Source organism: Crotalus tigris, unplaced genomic scaffold, assembly GCF_016545835.1.
Source record: "Crotalus tigris isolate CLP2741 ecotype Arizona unplaced genomic scaffold, ASM1654583v1 scf7180000017628.32516253702:7417878, whole genome shotgun sequence".
Lineage (NCBI taxonomy): Eukaryota > Metazoa > Chordata > Lepidosauria > Squamata > Viperidae > Crotalus > Crotalus tigris.
This window is the reverse complement of record NW_024096523.1, coordinates 6,765,001-6,788,121: the sequence shown is the minus strand read 5'-3', so window position 1 is coordinate 6,788,121 and position 23,121 is coordinate 6,765,001. Positions and strand designations below refer to the sequence as shown.

Genomic DNA, 23,121 nt, shown 5'->3' with positions numbered 1-23,121 from the left:
ATGTTTGAGCTTAAATTGGAACTGGTGAAAATGCTGGGACCAGCGGGCTTGTTTGGGATTGAGCTTCCTGGGCGCTTTCAGGGCTTCCAAATTTTTGTGATCAGTCCACACCTGGAAGGGAATTTTGTTGCCTTCCAGGAACTGTCGCCACGTGAGTAATGCCCAACGTATCCCGTATGTCTCTTTCTCCCACACGTGCCAGGGCTGTTCTGTTTCCATGAGTTTCTTGCATGTATATGCACAGGGTTGCAATACTCCATCATCATTTTCTTGTAATAGAACAGCCCCCACTGCCACATCACTTGCATCCGTCTGCATTACGAAGGGCTTATCCATGTCTGGGTGCCTTAGTACTGGTTCGGCAGAAAAAAGTCTCTTTAGTCTCTCAAATGTTGCTTGGCACTTCATTGTCCATGTTAGTGGCTGGCTAGGGATGCTCCCTTCATTTTTAGTAAGTTAGTGAGGGGCAAGGGTATCTGGGCAAATGAGGGGATGAATTGGCGGTAAAAGTTTGCAAAGCCCAGGAAACTTTGTAGTTGCTTTCTTGTGCGGGGTGGTGCCCAATCTAATACTGCTCTGACCTTCTCTGGGTCCATTTCAATGCCCTGGGGGGATATGCGATAACCTAGGTAGTCTATCCTTTCCTGGTGGAATTCACATTTTGAGAGTTTGGCATATAGATGGGCGGCTCGCGGTTTCTTTAAAACCACTCTAAAAAGGTTGACATGTTCCTGTTTTGTTTCAGTGAAGATAAGAATGTCGTCCAAGTAAACCAGGACCCCCTTAAACAGGTGCTCCCTTAGAACATCATTGATTAACACCTGGCCAATAGTCAGAAAAGCACTAGATGAAGCTAGGCAGGTATACAAAGCACAAGCTGATAAAAAAACGGGTTGAGCCTACACCATTCATTATAGGAGAAATGGTGTACTTATCTACAAAATACCTAAAGTCCCTACAGCCCTGTAAAAAACTTGGACCAAAATATATAGGGGCTTTTCCAATTAAAAGAATCATAAACCCAGTAACAGTAGAATTAGAATTACCCAAAAATCTCAGGCAAATACACCCAATTTTTCATTGCAGCTTGCTGAAAAGAGAGCATCAGTCACCTTTATGGCCAAAAATTGCCCCCCCTCCAATCATGGTGGAGGGCGAACAACACTTTGAAATAAAGCTAATCCTTGACTCTAGGAGATATCATGGAGCGACTCAGTACCTAGTTGCCTGGAAACACCTCCCTGCCTCACAAAACGAGTGGGTCCATAAATGCCATGTCAGAGCCCCAAAGCTATTAAAGAAGTTTCATACAGAATATCCTAAAAAGCCTGACTAACTTTTATACCTGTTTTGTTTTCTTTCAGGTGGATCTGTCTTTTTTTTAAGGGGGCAGGATGTCGGAATCCAACTATATTTCTTCTCTAGTTATCAACTATAGAAAACCCCATTTCTGCCTTCTCTGGATTCTGTCATATGATGAAGGGAAGGGGGTGAACAAAGGGGCTTTATGGCCCTTCAGTACATTTCAAAGGGACTGAATGTGGATATCACCAAAAGGATTAATCATAAGAATGGGGCTATTACCTTCATGTAGTTCTCTCTGAAGTCTCCGTCCAGCCGGTAGTAAGGAAAAGGGGGTGGAAGTGTAATGCCTGAGATTGTCGCTGGAAGAAGGGGGTGATTGGGTGGGGCTACTGGGGAACCCCTTAAAACCTTGAATGGGAGAGCTTGGACCCCAAGTCCTGTCTAGAACGCCTGCAACCATTTTCTCTTAATAAAGGATGCCTGTTGGAAGAATTATTCCAAGAGTTCTGTCTTCTTAAGATGCAAAGTGGGGTGGGTCCTTACACTCTGATTGAGTGTTGGCAAACTTTTTTGAAGCCCATTTATTTGTCTATTAAATTGTTTTTCTGTTCTACTTTTATGCCAGACATAAAATTTGCCTACTATATCAAGTAAATTAATTGTATGAGAGTTAAGCCATAATAAGGGGCTTTGTGTTGCTTAAGTTATTTATAAGCAGTGTTTCTCAACCTCAGCAACTTCAAGATATATATTCTTCAGTTCCCAGAATTCCCTACTTATGCAGAATCTTGCTAGTCTGATAGTACATTCCCCCGTCCATTGCTTTTATGGGCCAAGAAACTAGGGAGGCTCCCTTCTGAGCCACTTGTCCCACCCACATTCCTGCTACAAGCTAAATTGTTTTTATCTGACTGCTCCCTTGGTTACATCTCTTCACTCATCTCCAGAAATCATTTCCGTATACCATTGCAGGAATTCTGGGACTTGAAGTTCATACATCTTAAAATTGCTAAGATTGAGAAACACTGGTCTAGAGGCACCATCTTGCAGTTATATTTATGATTATATATTCAATCATAAAATAAATAATATATCTCTTATAGTCAAACTCCTAATTCTCTACCAAACTAATCTTTAAAAAAAGGGGTTAATTACCCATTGCCAAGCATACTTCAGTGCTTCTTTTGAATCATTTTTAAAACTGATGTTTTTGAATAAAATAAGAAGAAAGTAGATGAAAGTCCTGATATTAAAGTTCCTGAGCTACCCTGACTGAAGAAAGAGCATGGATGATATAGTACAGTACATTATTATGAGCTGCCTTGTTGGAGTATTCATAAACAGGAAGAGTCATGTGGTAACTCAGTCAGCCAATGTGAAGAAAGTGCTACTGAGTCTGTGCAAAAAGATTAATGAGTTAGGAGCTGGATTTCCATTCTCATGTCTGTCTCTGTAAGAAGTCTTCATTAAGCTATGTTGCTGTAAAGAAGAATGGTATTGTAAATATTTTTATATAAATATAAAGTTATTTGAATCAGCTAAATGCAGTCAACTGTGAGAGCCTCTGATTTATTTTTCACCAATAGAGAAATTAAAATTCTCTAACAGGTTATGGACCCAGAACTTATTAAGGACTGCATTGTAATTTAAAGCTGGAAGAAATTGCCTGTGTTTAGAAAGTATAAGAACAAGGCAGAATAAGCAGAATGGCTGCAATGGAATTTAAGGAAAGCTGTGTGCCTCGTTTAGGCCAGAAGAATTACATTGTGTGGGCTGCAAAAATGGAATGTTTGCTGAAAGCTAAAGAGCTGTGGTATATTGTAGAAAATCCACCACAAGTGTTTGCAGCAGTTGATCAGAAAAGTCATGATAGAGCAATGGCTTATCTCATCTTGAATCTAGATGATGCACAATTTCTAAATGTTGCAAATTTAAAAACTGCAAAGGAATTGAAATTGAGAGCTGTGCACGTGAATGTTTCTGCTTGCAACATAGTACAATTGTCAAGAAAACTTTACAGAGCCTGTTTGCAACCAGGTGAATCTGTGGAACAGCATTTAAATAAAATGCAAAGTTTATTTTTGGACTTAGAACAACGTGGGATTAAATTCCCTGAGTCCCAGAAAGTTTTATTGGTGTTGAACAGTTTAGATACAACCTGGGACATAGTTTCTGCAATATTTGAGTGCAAAGAAGAACAAGACTTAAATTTTGAGGCTTTAAAGGCATGTTTGCTTAATGAAGAGGAAAAATGCCATTTTAGAAGCAGCCATGAGGAGGAGAAATTCCTGAGGAGGGGGTCCAGACTGCAAATCTCCAGAGAAGAAACAAGCAGATCAGACCCGGACCAAATTGCAACAAAGGAGAGATTTTGCAAGCAGAGAGCTGCTCGGCGGGAAAAGATTTGCTACATTTGTGGAGCAAACAACCACCTGCAAAGGAACTGTTTGCAGAGGAACAATTTGCAGAAAAAGGCATTTGTGCAAGAAAAAAGGACAGTTTTGCAAAAGGAACATTTTGGTGTTTCAAAAGTTTGCTATAGCAACAACAGAGACAAGTGGCTAATAGATAGTGGGGCAAGTTCAATGACTCTGAATTGTTTTACAGGTTTGTTCCAGTAGCACAAGAAGCTGTGGCTTTGGCAAATGGCCAGAAAGCAAAAGTCATTGGAAAAGGCGATGTAAAAATTCCATATTTGGAATCAAAGTTTACCAATGTGCTTTGTGTACCTGAGATGGAACATAATTTCTTAAGTGTGTCTAATTTAGACAAACAAGGTTTTGAGGTCATTTTTCTAAATGGGAAATGTCTCATCAAAAGGAATGGGAATATTTGTGCAGAAGGCATAAAGGAAGATAATCTATATGTATTGCAGGGACAACAGGCTCAATGTTCCCATATATTTAAGAATGTTGCAGAGCATGATTCATGTGTTCATCTTCTGCATAGAAGACTTGGCCATGCAAGCTTTAAAGTTTTGCAGCAAATGCAAGATTTTGCAGAAGGGCTAAATTTGAAGGGATGCAAAACATATTTGGACTGTGCGGTATGCAAAGCATCAAAGTCAAAGGCATTCCCAATTAGTAAATGTAGCACAAGACAAACAAAAAGAGTTCTAGAGCTGGTCCATGCAGATCTGGTGGGACTTATGCAAGCCAGCTTGGGAGGAGCAAAATATGCACTGGTAATTGTTGATGATTATAGCAGGTATTCATTTTGCTACTTGCTTAGAGATAAGACAGAGGTGCTACAACAATTCAAACAGTGGGTAAGTTTTGTAGAGAGAAGGTACAGACAACAAGTGTGTCAGTTGCAAACTGACAAAGGTACTGAATTTATGTCAACTAAATTCCAACAATGGTTGGGGCAGTTGGGGATAAGACACAGACATACAAATCCTTACACAGCAGCAGAGAATGGTGTAGCTGAAAGAAGGAATGGTGTTTTGCAAACAATGAAAGATTCATTATTGGAGGATTCTGGTTGGGAAAGGTCATATTGGGGAGAAGCCATATTGACTGCTAATTATATAGTTAACAGGCTGTGGAGTTCCTCCATTAATAATACTCCATATGCCATTCTATATAGAGAAAGCCATCACTGGCACATCTGAGAATTTTTGGAAGTACTGCATGGGTACATATTCCTAAGGCAATCAGAAGAAAGGGACAGCAAAAGGCAAGAAAGCTCAGGTTTGTGGGCTATGAGCCAGGGTCAAAAGGATATCGCTTTAGCGATGGAAGTAAAAGAATTATAATTTCAAGGTCTGCTAATTTTGCAGAACAAAATTGGGACAGAATTAATGCAAATTCTGGGTATGTCTCACTTAATGACGGTGATCTGTTTAGTGACAATAACTCACCTAATGATGAAAAAATCATTATTGAAGATGTCAATGTTCAGGGAGGAGAGGCTGAACAAGACATGAAACCAGAAAGACTTGAGACACAGGAGCAGTTAATACCATGTAGGTCAGAGTGATGTAACAAAGGAATTCCACCTGACAGGTATTCTGCCAGCAAGGTAAAGGTTTGCAATGTGTGGTATGAGCCAAGAAGTTATAAAGAAGTGTTGGCTGAACAAGAAAGATGGAAGGAGGCCATGGATAAAGAGATGAAATCCATGGGAGATCATAAAGTATTTAAATCAGTGACTTTGCCACAGAAAACTAGTGGGCGGTAGGGACCAGGTTGACTACCACTGATATACAGTATAAGGCCAGGTTAGTGGCACAAGGTTTTTCACAATTAAAGAATGTGCACTATGATGAAGTATTTGCGCCAACTGTGAAAAGTGAGAGTATAAGATTAGCACTGGCGTTGGTAGCGGCATATAAGAATAAAATCTGGCACTTTGATATCACAACTGCATTCCTCAATGCTGAGTTAGAGGAAGAAATTTATATGATCCAAGCACCAGGATATGTAATTGCAAAACCTAACATGGTATATAAATTAAACAAGGCTATTTATGGGCTGAAGCAGTCAGCCAGAAACTGGAATATCTGTTTAGATACTGCTTTAAAGGATCTTGGATTTAAAAGTTGCAAAGCTGATAATTGTATATATACTGGACAGTTACAAGGAGGGAATTGTCTACTGTTATCATTTGTGGATGATCTTTGCTTCATCGCAAAGGATGCATCACAAGTCAAAGAATTTGCTGATAAATTAGGAAAGAAATTTGAATTAAAGAATTTGGGAGAAATAAAAAATTATCTTGGTGTAGAGATACAGAAAAATGAAAAAGGTGGTTATATTCTCAGTCAAAGGAGAAAAATTGAGCAGTTATTGGAGAAATATAATATGAAGGATTGCAATACTGCTCCCACACCCATGAGTGCGGATTTTTATAATAGTTTAAATGCGGACAAAGGTGAAACCTGTGATCAAGAGATATATCACTCAGCAATAGGGAGTTTGTTATATCTATCACAGTGGTCCAGACTAGACATAGCTTGCGCAGTAAGCATTTTGAGTCGTTTTACTGCTGCACCTACAAAGTTACATTGGATGGGTGTAAAAAGGGTTCTCAGATATTTAAAGGGAACTATAAATTTGGGTCTTCAAATACAGATTACTGAGGAATTGAAATTAAAGTGTTATGTCAATAGTGACTATTGAAATGACATAAACACAAGGAAATCAAATTCTGGGATTATAATATTGTTTGGAGGGACTCTGATTGGATGGAAGTCCAGAAAACAAACAACTGTTGCTCTTTCAACAGCAGAAGCAGAGTTATTGCTTTATCTGAATTGTGTTCTGAAGTTACATGGTATGTACAGTTGTTGCAAGATTTAAATATTAATGTAAAAGAATCTGTAAAGGTATTTGAAGACAATGCTGCCTGTATAAAAATGGCAACTGGTGACAGGGTGAAGAACAGAAGTAAACATGTAGACATTAAGTATTGTAATGTCAGGGAAGCTGTAAAAGGAAAATTGATTAGTTTACATCATTATTCTTCTGAGGATAATTTGGCAGACATGATGACTAAACCATTGGGTAATGTTCACTATGGAAAATGTGTTAAGTCAATAGGTCTGATGTCTCTTCTTGTCATGAAGGGAGGAGGGTTGGAGTATTCATGAACAGGAAGAGTCATGTGGTAACTCAGTCAGCCAATGTGAAGAAAGTGCTACTGAGTCTGTGCAAAAAGAGTATTGAGTTAGGAGCTGGATTTCCAGTCTCATGTCTGTCTCTGGTTTGTCTCTGTAAGAAGTCTTCATTAAGCTATGTTGCTGTAAAGAAGAATGGTATTGTAAATATTTTTATATAAATATAAAGTTATTTGAATCAGCTAAATGCAGTCAACTGTGAGAGCTTCTGATTTATTTTTCACCAATAGAGAAATTAAAATTCTCTAACATGCCTAAAATTATATATGCAATAATCCATATAGTGTAAGACCTATAGATAAATTAAATAAGTGTCCAAATATTAACAAGGATAAAATACAGCACGTTTATAGATAATGGGATATCCTTGCAGATCTTACCCTTTCCAGGGTGAAGGTCCTCACTACATATTCTGCCAGAGTCTCTGATTTCACCTGGGTAATTTTAATGTCTCCATACATCTCTGAGTCATCTGGCCAATATTTGGCACACTTAACCTGCATGCAACAATAAAACAGATTATGGTTAAGTCTATCGTGAAGGAGGTAAGCATTATCTGAAGTCACTGGTGAAGAGAAAACCAAGAATCATCTCTTACCCTTCCCACTTCTACCAGCTTTGTTATCATTACTATGCTGGAACAGTGTTCCTGCCATACCATCCGCCAGAAATCATAGATCATCTCCTGTTTGGGGCCTAGAACACAGAGAAAATCCAGAAACGATTGCAACAGAGACAAAGGTCCTGAACTTATTTAAATATCATGGTTATTTTAGCAATTCCACTTAGGAATAGCACTTAGATTTATATACCATCCCATAGTGCTTTACAGCACTTTCTAAGAGGTTTCCAGAGTCAGCATATTGTTCCCAACAATTTGGGTTCATATTTTACTGACCACAAAAGGATGGAAGGCTGAATCAACCTTGAGCCAGCCAGGATTGAACTCCTGGCTGTGGGAAGAATTTGCCCGCAATACTGCATTCTATTTGCATGGCTATTTTACCCAACATATAATCTCAGAGCAGTTTTGGATATTTTTGTAATGCACTGAGGAAGCTTGAACATCTTGGTATACAGCACATCTTCTTGTGCTATCTTCTTTCCATATATGCAGAAAAATGGGAAAGAGGAGAAAAGGAGAAAGCATGATAAAAAGCCATATCCAAGTAGTATGTATGAAGGTCTTACCGTGTGTGGCTATGAAATGATTAGATCTTTGGTAACCCTGTAAAGAAAAAAATATGCATTAAAGGAAGGTAGGAAGGAAGGAAGGAAGGAAGGAAGGAAGGAAGGAAGGAAGGAAGGAAGGAAGGAAGGAAGGAAGGAAGGTTTTATACATTTCTATATGTCCCAAGGTTTTCTACTCTGAAACATCTTGTTTCCTTTCTGCAATAGTTATTTCAAAATTTACACACTTTTGAGGTGGGGTACAGGCAGGGAAGATAATGTTCCATTTGACACCCCTTTTCTAGAGCCTCTGTAAGAAACCCTCTCACAGTTTCTACTACTAAATAGCAACTTACAATGAGACAGAGGAAGAAATGATTAAATACACAGTAGGAGTGTAATTGTGTTAGCTATATGGAAAGAAGCAATACCAAATGTTTTATTTTTTTATCAAATTAGATTCCGCCCATCTCACTCACAGTATACTGCATATAATGATTATTCTGGATCAACTCACCACTTTAACAAGTGGGACTACTGCTCTGCCATCTGAATGCTAAATGCAATCTCTAACCCACAGTTGCACACCCCTGCTCTAGCAAGCATGGAAATATTTTCAAACACAATCATGCATGCAGGGATCCACTGAACACAGGGCTTGAACATACAGTACTGAACCTCAAATCATCTCTAGGGAAAATGTACACATTCTTCCCAGTACACAAGAACCATTGGGATGAGTGGTTAAAGGCTGCAATAAATCACAGCTCAAGGACACTGAATGAAGCACCATGACACAGAGCAGCCACTACAATTAGTCCTTGTTTTACAAGCATTCATTTTACAATTGTTCAGAGTTACAATGGTCCTGAAAAAAGTGACTTGCACTTATGACTGTCACAGCATTTCTCCAGGGTTACGTAATCAAAATTTGGACACTTGGCAACTGGCATGTATTTATGATGGTTGCAGTGTCCCAGGGCGATGTGATTGCTCTTTGCGGCCTTCCCAGCTGGATTCCAACAAGTACAATCAATGGGGGGAAGCTGGATTTGCTTAACAAGCCACACAATTAACTGAACTGCAGTGATCTGCTTAACTGTGGTTAAACAACGGTCATAAGGTCAGGTGTGACTCACTTAGCCTTACTTAGCGATAGAAATTCTGGCCCCAATTGTGGTTGTAAGTCAAGGATTACCTGTATGCCCTGAGCAACCACTATGAACACTCCCCTTCTTCTATGCCAGGGGTCTTCAAACTTGGCAACTTTAAGACTTGTGGACTGGCTGGCTGAGGAATTCTGGGAGCTGAAGTCCACAAGTCTTAAAGTTATTAAGTTTGAGATCCCTGTTCTAAGCCATTTAATGCACGCACATAGCTAACTCCCAACTGAGAAGCCCAAAGGCTAGAAAAAGATGGAAAAATAAACAAGAGTATATCAGGAAGAATTTAGACTTAATAGCAGAGCCTAAGATTTCCCATATGGCCTGCAATCTCCCATGTTTTACCATCCTTGGTAAGATCTGGCCAAGACAAACAGTCAGATCTCCACTGTTTGCTCTCAGTTGCTATGGAAAAAAGGAGATACCTTGCTAGGAGACAGAGACAGGAGCAGAATAAAACATATCACAGGAGAGCATTTAGATAAATATTAAGGAAGCTTCAAGCAAAAATGGAGCAGAGAGTGCCTACCATTTGGGGTTTAGCATTTCTGAATCACTAACTTCAAGAGCACACAAATGTTTTCATTAGTCAATGTTTGTACTAATTTTCAAATTGTTACCTTTTAAATGCAGAACTTTTCATGATCATGAACATCTTTAAGTGCACAATTATTTGGGCTTTTAAAAAGTACAAATGAAAGTCTAAGTGTTGTGAAAGTCATTACAGCGAGAATGTAACTACAAACATTTCAGTTTGAATATCTGGTGGAATATTTGTGGAAGGCTGTTGCCTATATGGCATGAGAATTAAGGCTGTTGGTAATATATTGTGAGTAAAATGTATCCAAACAAGTAAAACTAATCAGTCAATTATCTTTACATTATAAAGTATGGAAAAGAAGGAGGCAGAGCAGCAGCTTAGTTTTTCAAATGTCTAGATTTAAGCCCAGGGACACATATCATGCAAATATACACAACACATATCCTCTGTTGTAGGCAGTGAGGACAAATTGCAATAGCGTTTAGACATATACCACCCTATAGCACTTTACAGCACTCTCTGGGTTGTTTACAATATACGCATTATTTGTATATTGCCCCCAACAATCTAGGTCCTCATTTTACTGACCATGGAAGGATGGAAGACTGAGTCAACTTGAGCCCTGTCAAGATTGAACTCCTGTAGGCACAGTTTGCCTGCAATGCTGCATTTTAACCACTGTGACACCAGGGTTCCACCAGGACAAAAACGTCCCAGATTTAGCACCTAGATTTCCTTGTTTCCAATAGGAGAATGGAACTAAATGTTAGTAATTGTCCGATGGACTTACTCAACCTGGCACATGCAAAAAGTCCTGATGACCCTGTGCACTTGTTCTAGGCCAGTTGGAAAGGATGCTGGAAGGTAAACTTCAGTAAAAACTGGAAGACCATAAGCTCACTATTTTAATTATATTATGTAACACCTCTCTTGAGCAAGCTGCATTGGGTACTGGTTTGTTTCTTGGGCCAATTCAAGGTGCTAGTTATGATCTTTAAAGCCCTAATGGCAAGGGACCAGATTACCCGCAGAGTCATTTTTGCCCATTATAATACCCCATCCCACCTGGTCAGGCAAGTAGAGTATGCTACATCAGTTCTGTTTGGTTAACCCACATTTAGGGTTAGTCATGTGCATAAACTGAGCACAACTTTACCCCAATCGTCCTTTGAAATAAATGTCTAAGTGAGATGAATGAATATAATAGGGGAAAATACAGATTTTTTTCCTGCCTAACAGGGTTCCAGATGGCATATGATTGCATCACTACCTGCTTTAGTTTAGAGTTCAGTGGGCTGAGACTATATTTCTGGAGAAATCCAGTGTCCTTGATTTTTTTTCTCTCCATGTTCCAGACCTTGTTTAACATTTCAGTTTCTTGGGTCCTGATCTCTTACTCTATGCTTTAAGCACTTTCTGGCTCCCAGCTATAGACTATAGTATGACAATGGGACCTGGAGGAAGATCCCTGAAATGGACCATGAAAAGGGAGCAGCTCAGAGCAAATAACTTTGAAGACAAGAAAGTAAGCTACTTAAATTGCTTGCTTCCTACTCTACAATGATAGATGAAACTGCCCTACAGACTGTTTTGACATGTTTGCCACTCAAAAGCCCAACATTCTACTTCATCTATAAGGTAATTATTTTTGCCACCTTCTTCATCCATTGTGCTTGGTTGGCCTAGACCTATGTCTCTTAGCTCTACAATTTTGTTTAAGGCAATTACCCTTTCAACAAAGGATACCCACTTCTGCACAATGTTGCCAGACATTTTGAAAAGAGAACCATCAAGTGAACAAGACAAACTTAAGGACCTATCCTTTCAGACTATAGTACATAAAATCAACCATCAAAAAAAGCCGTGTTGAAATAATATCTGTTGTGGTGGGGTGGGGTGGGGTAGGAAAATCCCTCCATTCCAAAATGAACAATTATGGAGTCTTGATTGGAGGAGAAATGGAAAAGAAAAGAAGAACATGACATATACTTACTTCTCGGTTTATCCGAATCTTAGCAAGCCCACAGGATTGAGAGAAAAAGAAATCAGAGACAGACAGATTAGTGAGACAAGAGCAAAGGAAGATAGACCCATTAGTATAGGGGGTGCATTAAAGAGCAACACTGATGAGTAGAGAAGGAGCAGCAGCAACAGGAAAGAATTGATCTGTCTCATTGAACTGATCTGGAGCACTGTAAACAGATTCAAGCTGTGATACTCATTCAGAAATATTTAAAATGTACTTTTGAACATTGTTTCCTTTTGACTATTTGCATTTTGAATCTGAGATGTGAATGCTCAATGTGACCTTTGGAAACAGGACTTCTAAAATATCATCCCTCTTTGATGTCAGCAGACTGGATTTAACACTTGTTCAGCAAAACACTATCAAAGAATAGAAAGGATTTCATCCAGGTAATCAAATGTTTATGATACATTAACTAAAATGAATGGTTTAGTTATATACTGCATATACTTTTAGTCTTCTGAAAAAAGAAACTTCTAAGGATGCATTTGAAACAGAGACTTGGGGTATGACAGAAGACAAACAACATTCTACATTACAAAACAAGTAAGTTTCTAAGACAAAAAATGCATAACAAAAGCTAGAGAGAATACTTACAACAGTATAACAAAAGCTAGAGAGAATTGACATACTTACATCAATGTAATTAGCATTAATATAGTCAGAATTGGGATCACCAAGAAGTGGATGGAGCTTAACCCGGTGTCGGTCATCTGGAAACAAAATCAGTTATAACTATTAGGGCAGAATAGGCAGAAGAGCACTGGGAGATTTGTATAAACTCATATATCAAATTCAAATGGTTTCCCCTTCCTCCCTTCAGTCAATTTCTAGAAATTCTAGTTAGGCGGAAAGATGGAATTAAAAGACTCTAGCAGTAAAGTTCATTTTCTATATTTTTCTAGTAGGATTTATGAATGTTGGCTTGCCACTCAAAAATTCCTTCAAAAATCCACTGTGGAAAATTACAAAAACACTCTAATCTGACTTGCAGTCTCACACTTTGCCACTTCCTAATCCATGCAATTTGGTGTAGAAATCCCTTTAATTATATTTATTAGATTGATATTTGTCAGGCTTCAAAAAAAAAAAAAACCCAAGAAAGGCACAGACATTTTACTTCTAAACAGTGTCCTTTATTGTTCCTCAAATATAGGCAGATATCTTGCCAAATTAAAGCAACTATTTCTATCTTTAAAGACATACTCTGAGAACTTATGGGAAGGAGCTATCTTGACCCAAATTATCTAAATTTGATCCTCTGGAATGCAACTCCCCCCCCCCGGGAATCCAGACTACATTCCACCACAAATACTCGTCCAGGATACAACATTTGGCTTCCATCTTATCAAGGCTTAGATAGCAAGTAAAAACATGTTACCATGACATTTGAGCTATAATCTGATCTAGGATTATATACTTTATTTTTATTGTTGTATATCATTCTTGGTATCATCATCATCATCATCATTCACACACAATAGTCCTTCTCTTAGCACTAAGAATATTTTGAGAGGGACCTTAATATTTCTGAAGAATTTGAAGGATCCTCCCAGCCAGCTGATGGCTTCTTATCTTTGAATGGTGTCACATTTGGCAACATAAGGATCTCCAATTGGAGGAGGGTTGTATCAGTCATTGAACCTGCAAATGCTAAGGATTCCTCTTAAGAGGCTTCATAATGACCCCTCAGATGTGGGAGGGAATGCCTCTTCTGAGCTAACACTCACACTTGGACTCACAGGCAGAGTATAGATGACAAGAGGATGTTTTTGCTTCTCCTCTCCTGCAATGTACCTTCCACTGAGAGTCAGATCTTACAGTTACACCCCTTCAGCCAGCTTTTCTCATCCTGAAGTATCTCTCTCTCTCTCTCTCACCCATTAATATGTTCTGCAAAACCCATATGCTTCCCTGTTAGAGCAACACAAACTGAGATGCAATGCAGCATATGTCCCCAAGAATAAATACTCCCACCCAGAGAGAGATTGGATGGACACCAGTGTGCACCATTACTGTGGCAGAATGGAAGAAAAGGGCAGTGTCAAAATGAGATGTGCAGTTTTGTCCTGCACACAGCAGAAAGACAAACGCCCCCTGTGCTATTAGGTCAACAGCCAATGTGCTCTCTTTAGCCCTTCCTTCCAGAAAAGCTGGCTAGGGAGTGGAGTAAAATTGGTGCTTGGCTTTGCCTAAACTGTTTTGAACAATTTTGCTCTCATTTTTTGTCTCTGCGATAACACGGAATTTCAATTTGGAAAACAGCAGATAGACAGCTATAATTAGGAGCAATAAAAATAGCCAGTGTAGCAAAGAAAAAGCAGCTGCTGGAGGAGATATTTTATAGCAGAAATTCACAATAAATTGCATTCATCCTTCCAGTTCCCAGAGAGAGGATATTCCTGGTTACTCATTTGAACTTTTTTTTTAATGCACTGAATACCAAACATTATCATCATTTGATGTCTCTTTTTGTCTTGCACAAGCTGAGTTACAACATGCTAAGACTTGATTTGCTTTAACCAAGTTGTATTATCTGAGGCACAACATCCTAACATATAAAACCATGGCTTAGAATGCATAGTGACTAGGTTCAGGCAAGCTACTCTATGATTTAATGAAATCTGGGACTTTAGCCACCTGCACCCACAAAGAATATGTCCTATTTAAAAGAGATCATAACAATGACTTGTTGCACAGTGGAATCTTATCGTGCTCCAGACCAGCTCCTTCTCTGAAGGGATGTTTTACTTCATCCATTAGTGAACCCCAATATAGTTAACCAACAATTACTTAAAACTCCAGATGAAATCAAGCCCTCAAGCCCTGTAGAAATTAAGATGCCAGTATCATTTCAGCCCCTTTCCCTCTCAAGGTGACATGCTATCCAAGTCATGTCAATTTAACACATTGAAGACCCAGAGCAAGAGTGTAGGTCAGAAAATTCTATAAATGAATATCTAACTCTTTGCTGCAATTTAGTGTTTGTCTGAATTTTTGCAGCTCACATACAAGAGAGATATGGATCTTCTATCTCAAATCTCCATTGCATTTTTCACAACAAGACAGATGTGGAATGCAAACATTTCCCTCCCCATTATTTTTTTTTCATAGGAACACCTCCAGGACAGATGAGAAACACAGAATAATTGCTGGGGTAAAAAGTTTATAGTTGAGGTTAGCCTTTTCCTTTGCAGATTCTAGCCTTCTTTTTCATTCAAAATACAGTGAAATAAAATAAGAGGAGAAATGCAGCTTAAGGAACATCAGGGCAAGTGTGTGGACGTACTGAGGACCCAGATCAGGGGTAGGCAACCTTGGCTCTTTTATGACTTTTGAACTTCAACTTCCAGAATTCCTGAGCCAGCCATGCTGAGGGAAAAAGGAGAGTTTCCAAGCTGAGCCATGCTGGCTCAGGAATTCTGGGAGTTGAAGTCCATGAGTCATAAAAGAGCCAAGGTTGCCTACCCCTGACCCAGATGCATTTGTTCAGCTGGAATTTGGGATCAGAGCAAATATGAAGTATGCATTATTGTTATTACCACTTTGTCTGTAAAAAAAATCAACTATCTACAGCTAGTCCTCGATGTATGATCACAATTGAGCCCAAAATTTCTGTTGCTAAGCTAAGTGAGACGATATTCCAGGGGGTGTGAAAACTTGGGTTTAGAAATTTCAAAATTATAGTATATATGTATAATTTATTGGTGTTATTTCAAACTTTTGCCCCACATTATGACCTTTCATGCTATAAGTTTTAAGTAAATTACCGCAGCTGTTAAGTTAGTAACATGGTTGTTAAGTGAATCTGGCTTCCCCATTAAGTTTGCTTGTCAGAAGGTCATAAAAGGGGATCATATGTCCACTGCACATTGCAACCATCATAAATACGTGCTAGTTGCCAAGCATATGAGTTTTGATCACATGACCGTGGGGAGGCTGCAATGGTAAGTGTAAAAAATGACCCTATGTGATTTCTTTTCTATACCCCACACCCCTAGAATACTTCTGATATATTCTTGCACCTCTTTACAAAAGTTCAAAATAACACCAACAAATTATACATATATATTATAATTTTGAAATTTCTAAACCCAAATTTTCACACCCCCTGGAATATCATCTCATGTCACCAGTTGGGAACCCCTGCCCTAAGTGATTTCTTTTCAGTGCTGTCGTAGTTTAGAATGGTCACTAAAGGAATGGTTGTAAGTTGAAAATTACCTATACAATCTTTTGAACCCTTCTCCTGCTATTATTATTTCTAGATATATAATGGTTCTTATCAAATCACTTGGAATGTCCATGATGTAGGGTTTTTTTAATATGCTCCTTTCCTCTGATAAATTTGTTCTCTAAATGAAAGCAGTGATGACAACTGAGAAATAGGAACCCCATCCTACCCCACCCTCACTTTAATATTTTTACGTGATTGCTTTTGCAAATGGAATCAGTATTGGATCAAAATGTATCCGCTGTGAATTTGAGAGACCAAGATCAGAGTAAGACCCTAATCCATACTGTGCAAACTCTGCAGAGTTTCAAGGCATTTCAGCTCTCTTAGAATGAAAGGAAGGATATTGATTTTTCTTTGTTTCTTTTTTTTAGGAAAAGATTTTTGTCTCAAACACTTACAGGTAGGCATGTGATCCTGTCTCCCTTTGGTCTTTTCTTTCTTCTTTGAAGCATCCCAGCCTTCAAAGAAACTCTAGGAGGAAAAGAAGATTGTTACGTGCCTCAAGTACCCTTAGGAATAAGCACACCACATTTCCACCAGCAGTACAGATAACAATGATTTCTTTAGAGGTTAGTCCCACTACACTGATTCAAAACAGGTTACCAAATGTAGAGTTTATTTGATGGACTGATGCTTCAATGCCTACATCCAGACTGTGCACAGCTTCAAAAGAGAGGGGGCTATAAGAATTAAAGTTGCAAGGGAGTTCTCATGTTAGACCAATTCTTTATATATTAAGAAGCAGATGTCTTCCAATCTCAATGTTATGAAGAGAACAGCGACATTTTTATGGAAGAGAAGGCAGGGAGGAAAAGGCCCAAAGTTTATAACCTTGATAAGACTACACTTGGAGTATTGCACATAAAAAAAATCTTGAGACTCTAGAAAGAGTGCAGAGAAGAGTAACAACGATGATAGGAGACTGGAGGCTAAAACATATAAAGAATGGTTGCTGAAATTGTGTCAACGTTGCTAACATCGAATGTTCTTGCTTTGACAACATATGGAGATGCAGCCATTTTCCTCTATTTTATGTTTTACTCTTAGAGTTAGAATTAGATGATACTGAGGGGAGGAGGAGGAATGTGCTTGCGAGTTTAGTTAGACATAACAATACTGTTAGACATAACAATACTGACTTATTACAAAAAACAAGGTTTTTTGTAATAAGTCAGAGATGATAAGATGGTGATGGCGAACCTTTTAGAGACTGAGTGCCCAAACTGCAACCCAAAACCCACTTATGTATCATCAGGTACCGGCTGGCCAATTGGGTGTGTGTGGTTATGGTGGTAACGGCAGACTGGGTGGGATTAAAAAGTTCAATCAATCAATTCCAACTTTGCGAGATTTTTTTTCCCACGAGAAGTTGAAATTGATTGATTGATTGAACTGTTTCTTTTTGCACACGGCGGCAGAGACCTAAAGCGAAAAGGTTTTATAAAACCCAGCTGAAGCCTAGGACTGGGGTGACAGCGCACATGCCCACAGAGAGGGCTCTGAGTGCCATCTGTGGTACACGTGCTATAGGTTCGCCACCACGGTGATAAGACATGGCGGGTTGAAGAACTGGTGGGAAAGCCAGCATTTCAAACTAATTGGAGAATGTGATTTATGACTGTTAGTTAGAAGAGGGAATTGTGGACTTCCGGTTCATCACACAGCCACCAGGGACAGTTGGGAGACTTGCTCTCTCTCCCCCATTCAGTTTCGCATCGCTGGGGGGCCCTGAAAAGGGCCGAAAGTCGCCCCAAAGAGGCGATCAGCAAGGAGGGGCTTTTGCTGGATCCCGGGAGAGCAGCAACTCTTCTGTCAGACCAGGTGATTCCTCCAAACTGGCAAAGGAAAGGACCAGCCATAGAAATATGGCTCGTCCCTAGGCTGCAAACAGCCGAAGTCACACTACCATCTGGCAACTTCAAAGCAGCGTGGATAGGACTGGGTGAGGTTTGCCTTTCTTACATCCTAACTACTTAATTACCGCATAAGCTGCTAAAGTACTTTCCCTCCTGTGGTGAGGGAAGGGGGATTCTAGCCCTCCCTCCAGAAACAGCAGCTATCAACTACTTGGGAGTTTAAAACGTTGGAAAAATACTGAGATCTTAATTGGAATCCTACTTCCTAAAACTGGTGGATTATAAGATTTGCAACTTTCTGCTCTCTCTATGTATATTTCTTCCTTGATTTTTATTCTAATTACTATTGAAGATTTGGGGGTTTTCCCCCCTTAAAATAGAGCGAAAAAAAACCCTAAAAAGATCCAACTAACTCTAAGATGAAACCTGCTATTCTCTAAGACAGTGGTTCTTAACCTTTTTGAACGAATCACCCCCTTGAGCCAATGAGGAAGTTGTCATCGCCCCCCTCCTCCAACATAACCTCTCAATCACAACATAGGAAATAATTCTTCAATTTATGCAAACACTTTTTTTGTTTTCTTTAAAATTGTCATCAGGACATATGATGCAAATAATTTATTTCCAGTCTTTTTCCCATATCTCAACTGTGTGAAAAATTTTGGTGCCACCCGTCACTTTATTCCCAAACTTCGTGATACATGTATTTCATTATTATCTTATTTATTCAAGATACTTAAATGTAATGACCATTGAAAACAAAATTCAATTGCAAGAAAGTGAAATGCCCGAAAAGAAAAACAGTAACATTTAATGATTGAATTACAAGTGAAATTTAAGATGCAAAAAGAAATATAAAAAGGGCATAAGAACAAACCGCAATGCAGGAACTAAGAATTTCAAGACGAAAACTCTGAAACTAAATTAAGATTCGAGGAAAGTATATATAGTCACGCACATTGTAAAAAGGATTAAAAAGACACAAAGAAAATATAATATCGAACTGGAGTGCACGCTAAAAAAGTACAATACAAAGAGACACACAAAACAGCATGCAATGTTTCGAAAGAAGGACTCCCCTCTCCATCACTGCACATTCTGGCCAATGGCGCGCCACTGTATGGGTAGAGCAGGGGTAAGCAACCCAAAACACTCAAAGAGCCACTTGGACCTGTTTCCCACTGAAAACAAAACACTGGGAGCCGCAAAACCCTTTTGACATCTAAAATGAAGATAACACTGCATATATCCTTTTTTACCTTTATTATATATATATATATCTTCGGTGTTATCTTCATTTTAGATGTCAAAAGGGTCTCTCTCTCTCTCTCTCCCTCCCTCCCTCCCTCTTTCTGCCCTTGGTCTGCCAGTCCTCTTCCCCCACTCAGTGTGTGTGAGAGAAAAAGAGAAGGGGGGGAGAGATAGAGGCACTTGCACTTCCTCTCTCTCTCTTTCCTCTCTCTTTCTCTCTTTCTCTCTCTCTTTTTCTCTTTCCCCTCTCCTTCTCTTTCTCTCTTTCCTCTCCCTCCCTCCCCCTTCTTTCTCCAGGTGAGGAGAGAGAAGGGGAGAGAGAGGCACTTGCGCTTCCTCTCTCTCTTTCTCTCTCTTTCTCTTTCCCCTCTCCCTCTCTCTTTCTCTCTTTCCTCTCCCTCCCTCCCCCCTTTCTCCAGGTGAGGAGAGATAGAGAGGGGGGGAGAGAGAGGCACTTGCACTTCCTCTCTCTCTCTTTCCTCTCTCTTTTCTCTCTCTTTTTCTCTTTGTCCTCTCCCTCTCTCTTTCTCTCTTTCCTCTCCCTCCCTCCCCTTTCTTTCTCCAGATGAAGAGAGAGAGAGAAAATGAAAGGCAGAGGGCACCGAAGGGGCGGGGGGGGGCAGGAAGCAGCAGAAGACCCCGTCGCCGCTGGAGGCACCCAGCTCCACTGCCCACTGAGCCTGCAGGGACGCCCCGGCTCACAGTCACATTGGCAGGCCATCCCACGTGCCGCTGGCATCCCTTAGCTCAAGTCGGGGCCACAGGGCATCTGTGGAATGCCCCACCTGTCGGCTGCATCACCAAGCCTCCCCTTGCGCCACCAGCGTCCCCGGGCTTAACTCGCAGGGCATCTGCAGAACACCCCCATCAGCTGCTGGAGGAGCAGGGGCCGCTCCGCAACACATGACGCTCCCAGCCATCCGCGACCCACCAGCGTCACCCAGGGAGCGATGCCCCCACCAGCCACCACCCCAGCCAGGACTGCTGCCCAGGGGGCAACAGGAGGAAGAAGGGGACGAGGAGGAGGGAAGGAAGCCGGCGCTGGACCTCAGGAGGAGGCGCTCCCACGGGTCTCGTTGGAAAATGCCCCCCCTCCCTTTCTCTCCCCCCCATCTTCTACTCACCTCTCAAAGCAGCCAGGACTCTGGCGCGCCTTCCCGGACAGCTGGGCCAACAGTCCCACGGCTGGGGATCGCAGGGGCAGTTCTCCCTCAGGGCTGCGGCTTGCAGGAAGACTGGCCCGCTAGGTGAGGCTCTGGTGGGCTGCTCCCAGTGGGGATCCCGGGGATCCCCTGTGCGGTTCCCCAGGCACGTGCTCCTGGGACGGGGCCAGCCAGGGAAATGGACTTCCTGGCTGCACTTGTCCCAGGACGCGGGGCACCCGGGCGCAGGGCCAACCAGGAGCCCTGTGAGGGGGCAAATCCGCATCAGAGAGAGAGAGAGAGAGAGAGAAGCACAAGTGCCTCTCTCTCTCTATCTCTGTCTCCAAATGGCGGAGGAGGCTTGGAGCCGCAGGGGCAGGCTCAAAAATGTCCCCAAAACTTCTTGCTCCATTGCCCCCATATTGCCCCCTTTTCGTTCCTTTGCCCCCACATCACCCCTTTTCATTCCATCGTCCCCCTGAAAAATGAAATCGCCCCCTGGGGGGTGATATTGCCCAGGTTAAGAACCACTGCTCTAAGAGATGTTGACAGCTTTGAAAATAGACAAGATAAAAAATAACCTTGAAACACCATCTACAAAATTCAGCTCTGCTCCCCATTTGGTGGACTTTCTGACTGTCAGTTTCTTTCTCTTGAGTTTAATATATTACAATGGAAGGAGAACAGGAAAGGATTTCCTTTACAGAGGAAGTACAAGAACAAATTCTTTGTATGTTAAAAGCGATGATTCAAACTCTATGTATGCAAGCTCTGGATATACAAACTCAAACTATGACTTCAATCAAAGAATTATCTATACAGAATTCTATAGAGAAAGTGAAACAACCAAATGTTATGACAGAAGACTTAGATACTCAACAAATATAGACAATAGAAAACACAAAAAAGAAATTGATAATAGAGAACAAGGAAAGGGCGTTTCTTATAAACCAGAAGGAACTTGAAGATAAACAAGAAAAACAGATGAAAGAGAAGATAAATACTTCAGGACAACTGCATCGAACTGGAAAAATAAAGAGACTACCGGCTAAATCAAGTCCCCTTAAGAAAACATCAACTGGATGTTCTTATCAACATCAAACAATAGCCACAACAATACAAGGAGATTTTTTTGATGATTTAAAGGCAAAAATACGAAAAATGACCTGGCAGAGGAAAAAAGCTAGAATAAGATTGAAAAAGATTGGGGTTTAGATCTATATATGAGATCTAAAATAGAATATATGTAAATAGATAGAATATGTATTCTGAACACAAGACATTGTAACGATTTGAGATAAAGAAAAATTTGGTCATATAAAATCTAGAAATATGTTGAAATAAGAATATTATATTGTCATTAGATGGGTAAGATAGAGGGTAGAAGTTATATATAAGGTGTGTATTTAAATATTAGAATGTATGAGCAATTGGGATAAAGGAATTGTGTTTAATTAAAATTTGGAAAAAATAAATATTAAATGTAATCTGAATGTCTACAAATAATTAAGATTTGAATTTAAAATATTGTTATTGAGACAAAGGTTAAGTAAAACTTAAAAGTATAAGTACTAATAATTACATTTGTATATGGGTTTGTGGTATAAATGTTGGTTTATTTTTAATTTTTTTTTCTCTTTCTGGAAAGGAAGAAAGGAAGGAAGTGAAAGGAAGAAAAGAAAAAAAATTATTAGCTCCAAATCTGAGATAGGAGACTTAGAAATTGGGATCATTTAAAACCTGGAAATGATAAAGATTAAACGTTAAACTTAAATATCAATGGCAAATTAAAGTTAAGAAAAACTTACTAGGTTATTGTCTAAAAGGTGGAATGTCAAATTAATTAAGATATGTATAGACTGAAGATTATTGATGAATATTAGAAAGGTATTTTTTGTTTGATTAATAGAATAAGAACTGTATTGGTTTGAACATGACAGTAGATATCATGGGGGAAAGAGAGGGAATTAGTTTGTTGTAATAATTTGAGATTTATACTGATGATATTCAAATGTAATGGAATTACTGTGCTCAGCTACCACGCTACTTTTCAAATATGTAAATGTAATATTATAAAATTAATAAAAAAACTTGAAACGGAAAAAAAATAAAAGAGGGAATTGTGCTTTGATACTATGTGCTTAGGGGAGGGGAAGTCAGATTTTGGCTTGGACTATGTACGTGCCGATGTGTTGCTACTCGAATAAAGATTCTTTAAGGTAAACAATGTCTTAAAATTTTTTGAAGAGTTTTATCTGTCGGAACCATGACATTAAGCCGAAATCTCCAATTTTCCTAACTATCTAGGGGTCCCGCGCCCCAGTCGCTGTCCCTAGAATTGAGGGATAAGCTGATGAAGATTCAGGGAAGATTTCATCATGGAGAGGGAAAAATTGCATGAAGCCAGCACCCTGGCAGCAGCTGCTACCCCAGGAGGGGGAGCGACAGCCAGTGCGCCAGTAGAGAAGGAGCTTTTGCAGGCCTCCCAGCTGGGGGCAAAACCCAAGCAGCTAGGAGAGCTAATCTGATCGTCAGATTGGGTCCAGCCCAGTGGAGATGCCAGGCGCTGCAAGATGGCCTTACCACCCTTAAGGGCTTCAAAGGCGGACGAGACTGGGCTAACACGAAAGGAATCCTGCATATTGCATTCCCCAGACCAGGGGATAGCTACCAGATTGTCTGCCACTGAGGACTTGGGTGAGTGGAAATATCTGTCCGCAGCTCACAGTCAGTCAGTGGAGAAATTGATAGAGATGTTTGAGGGGCTAGAAATGAGAAGTGGGGAGCAACCTTCCCATTCCCCATATGCC

At 40.0% G+C, this 23,121-nt stretch overlaps 1 protein-coding gene across 6 annotated transcripts in view; it reads right to left on the bottom strand.

The window, feature by feature from the left end:
• The window catches only part of PTPRU (protein tyrosine phosphatase receptor type U), a 691,901-nt gene that overhangs the window by 38,320 nt on the left and 630,460 nt on the right, over nt 1-23,121 (bottom strand). For all 6 annotated transcript variants that reach the window (XM_039334369.1, XM_039334366.1, XM_039334364.1 and 3 more), the window contains 5 exons: nt 16,461-16,533; nt 12,462-12,538; nt 8,117-8,153; nt 7,524-7,621; nt 7,306-7,422 (listed from right to left, as the gene is read on the bottom strand). In XM_039334369.1, coding sequence (XP_039190303.1) covers nt 7,306-7,422; nt 7,524-7,621; nt 8,117-8,153; nt 12,462-12,538; nt 16,461-16,533 — 402 coding nt within the window. The remainder of the gene's footprint in view (nt 1-7,305; nt 7,423-7,523; nt 7,622-8,116; nt 8,154-12,461; nt 12,539-16,460; nt 16,534-23,121) is intronic.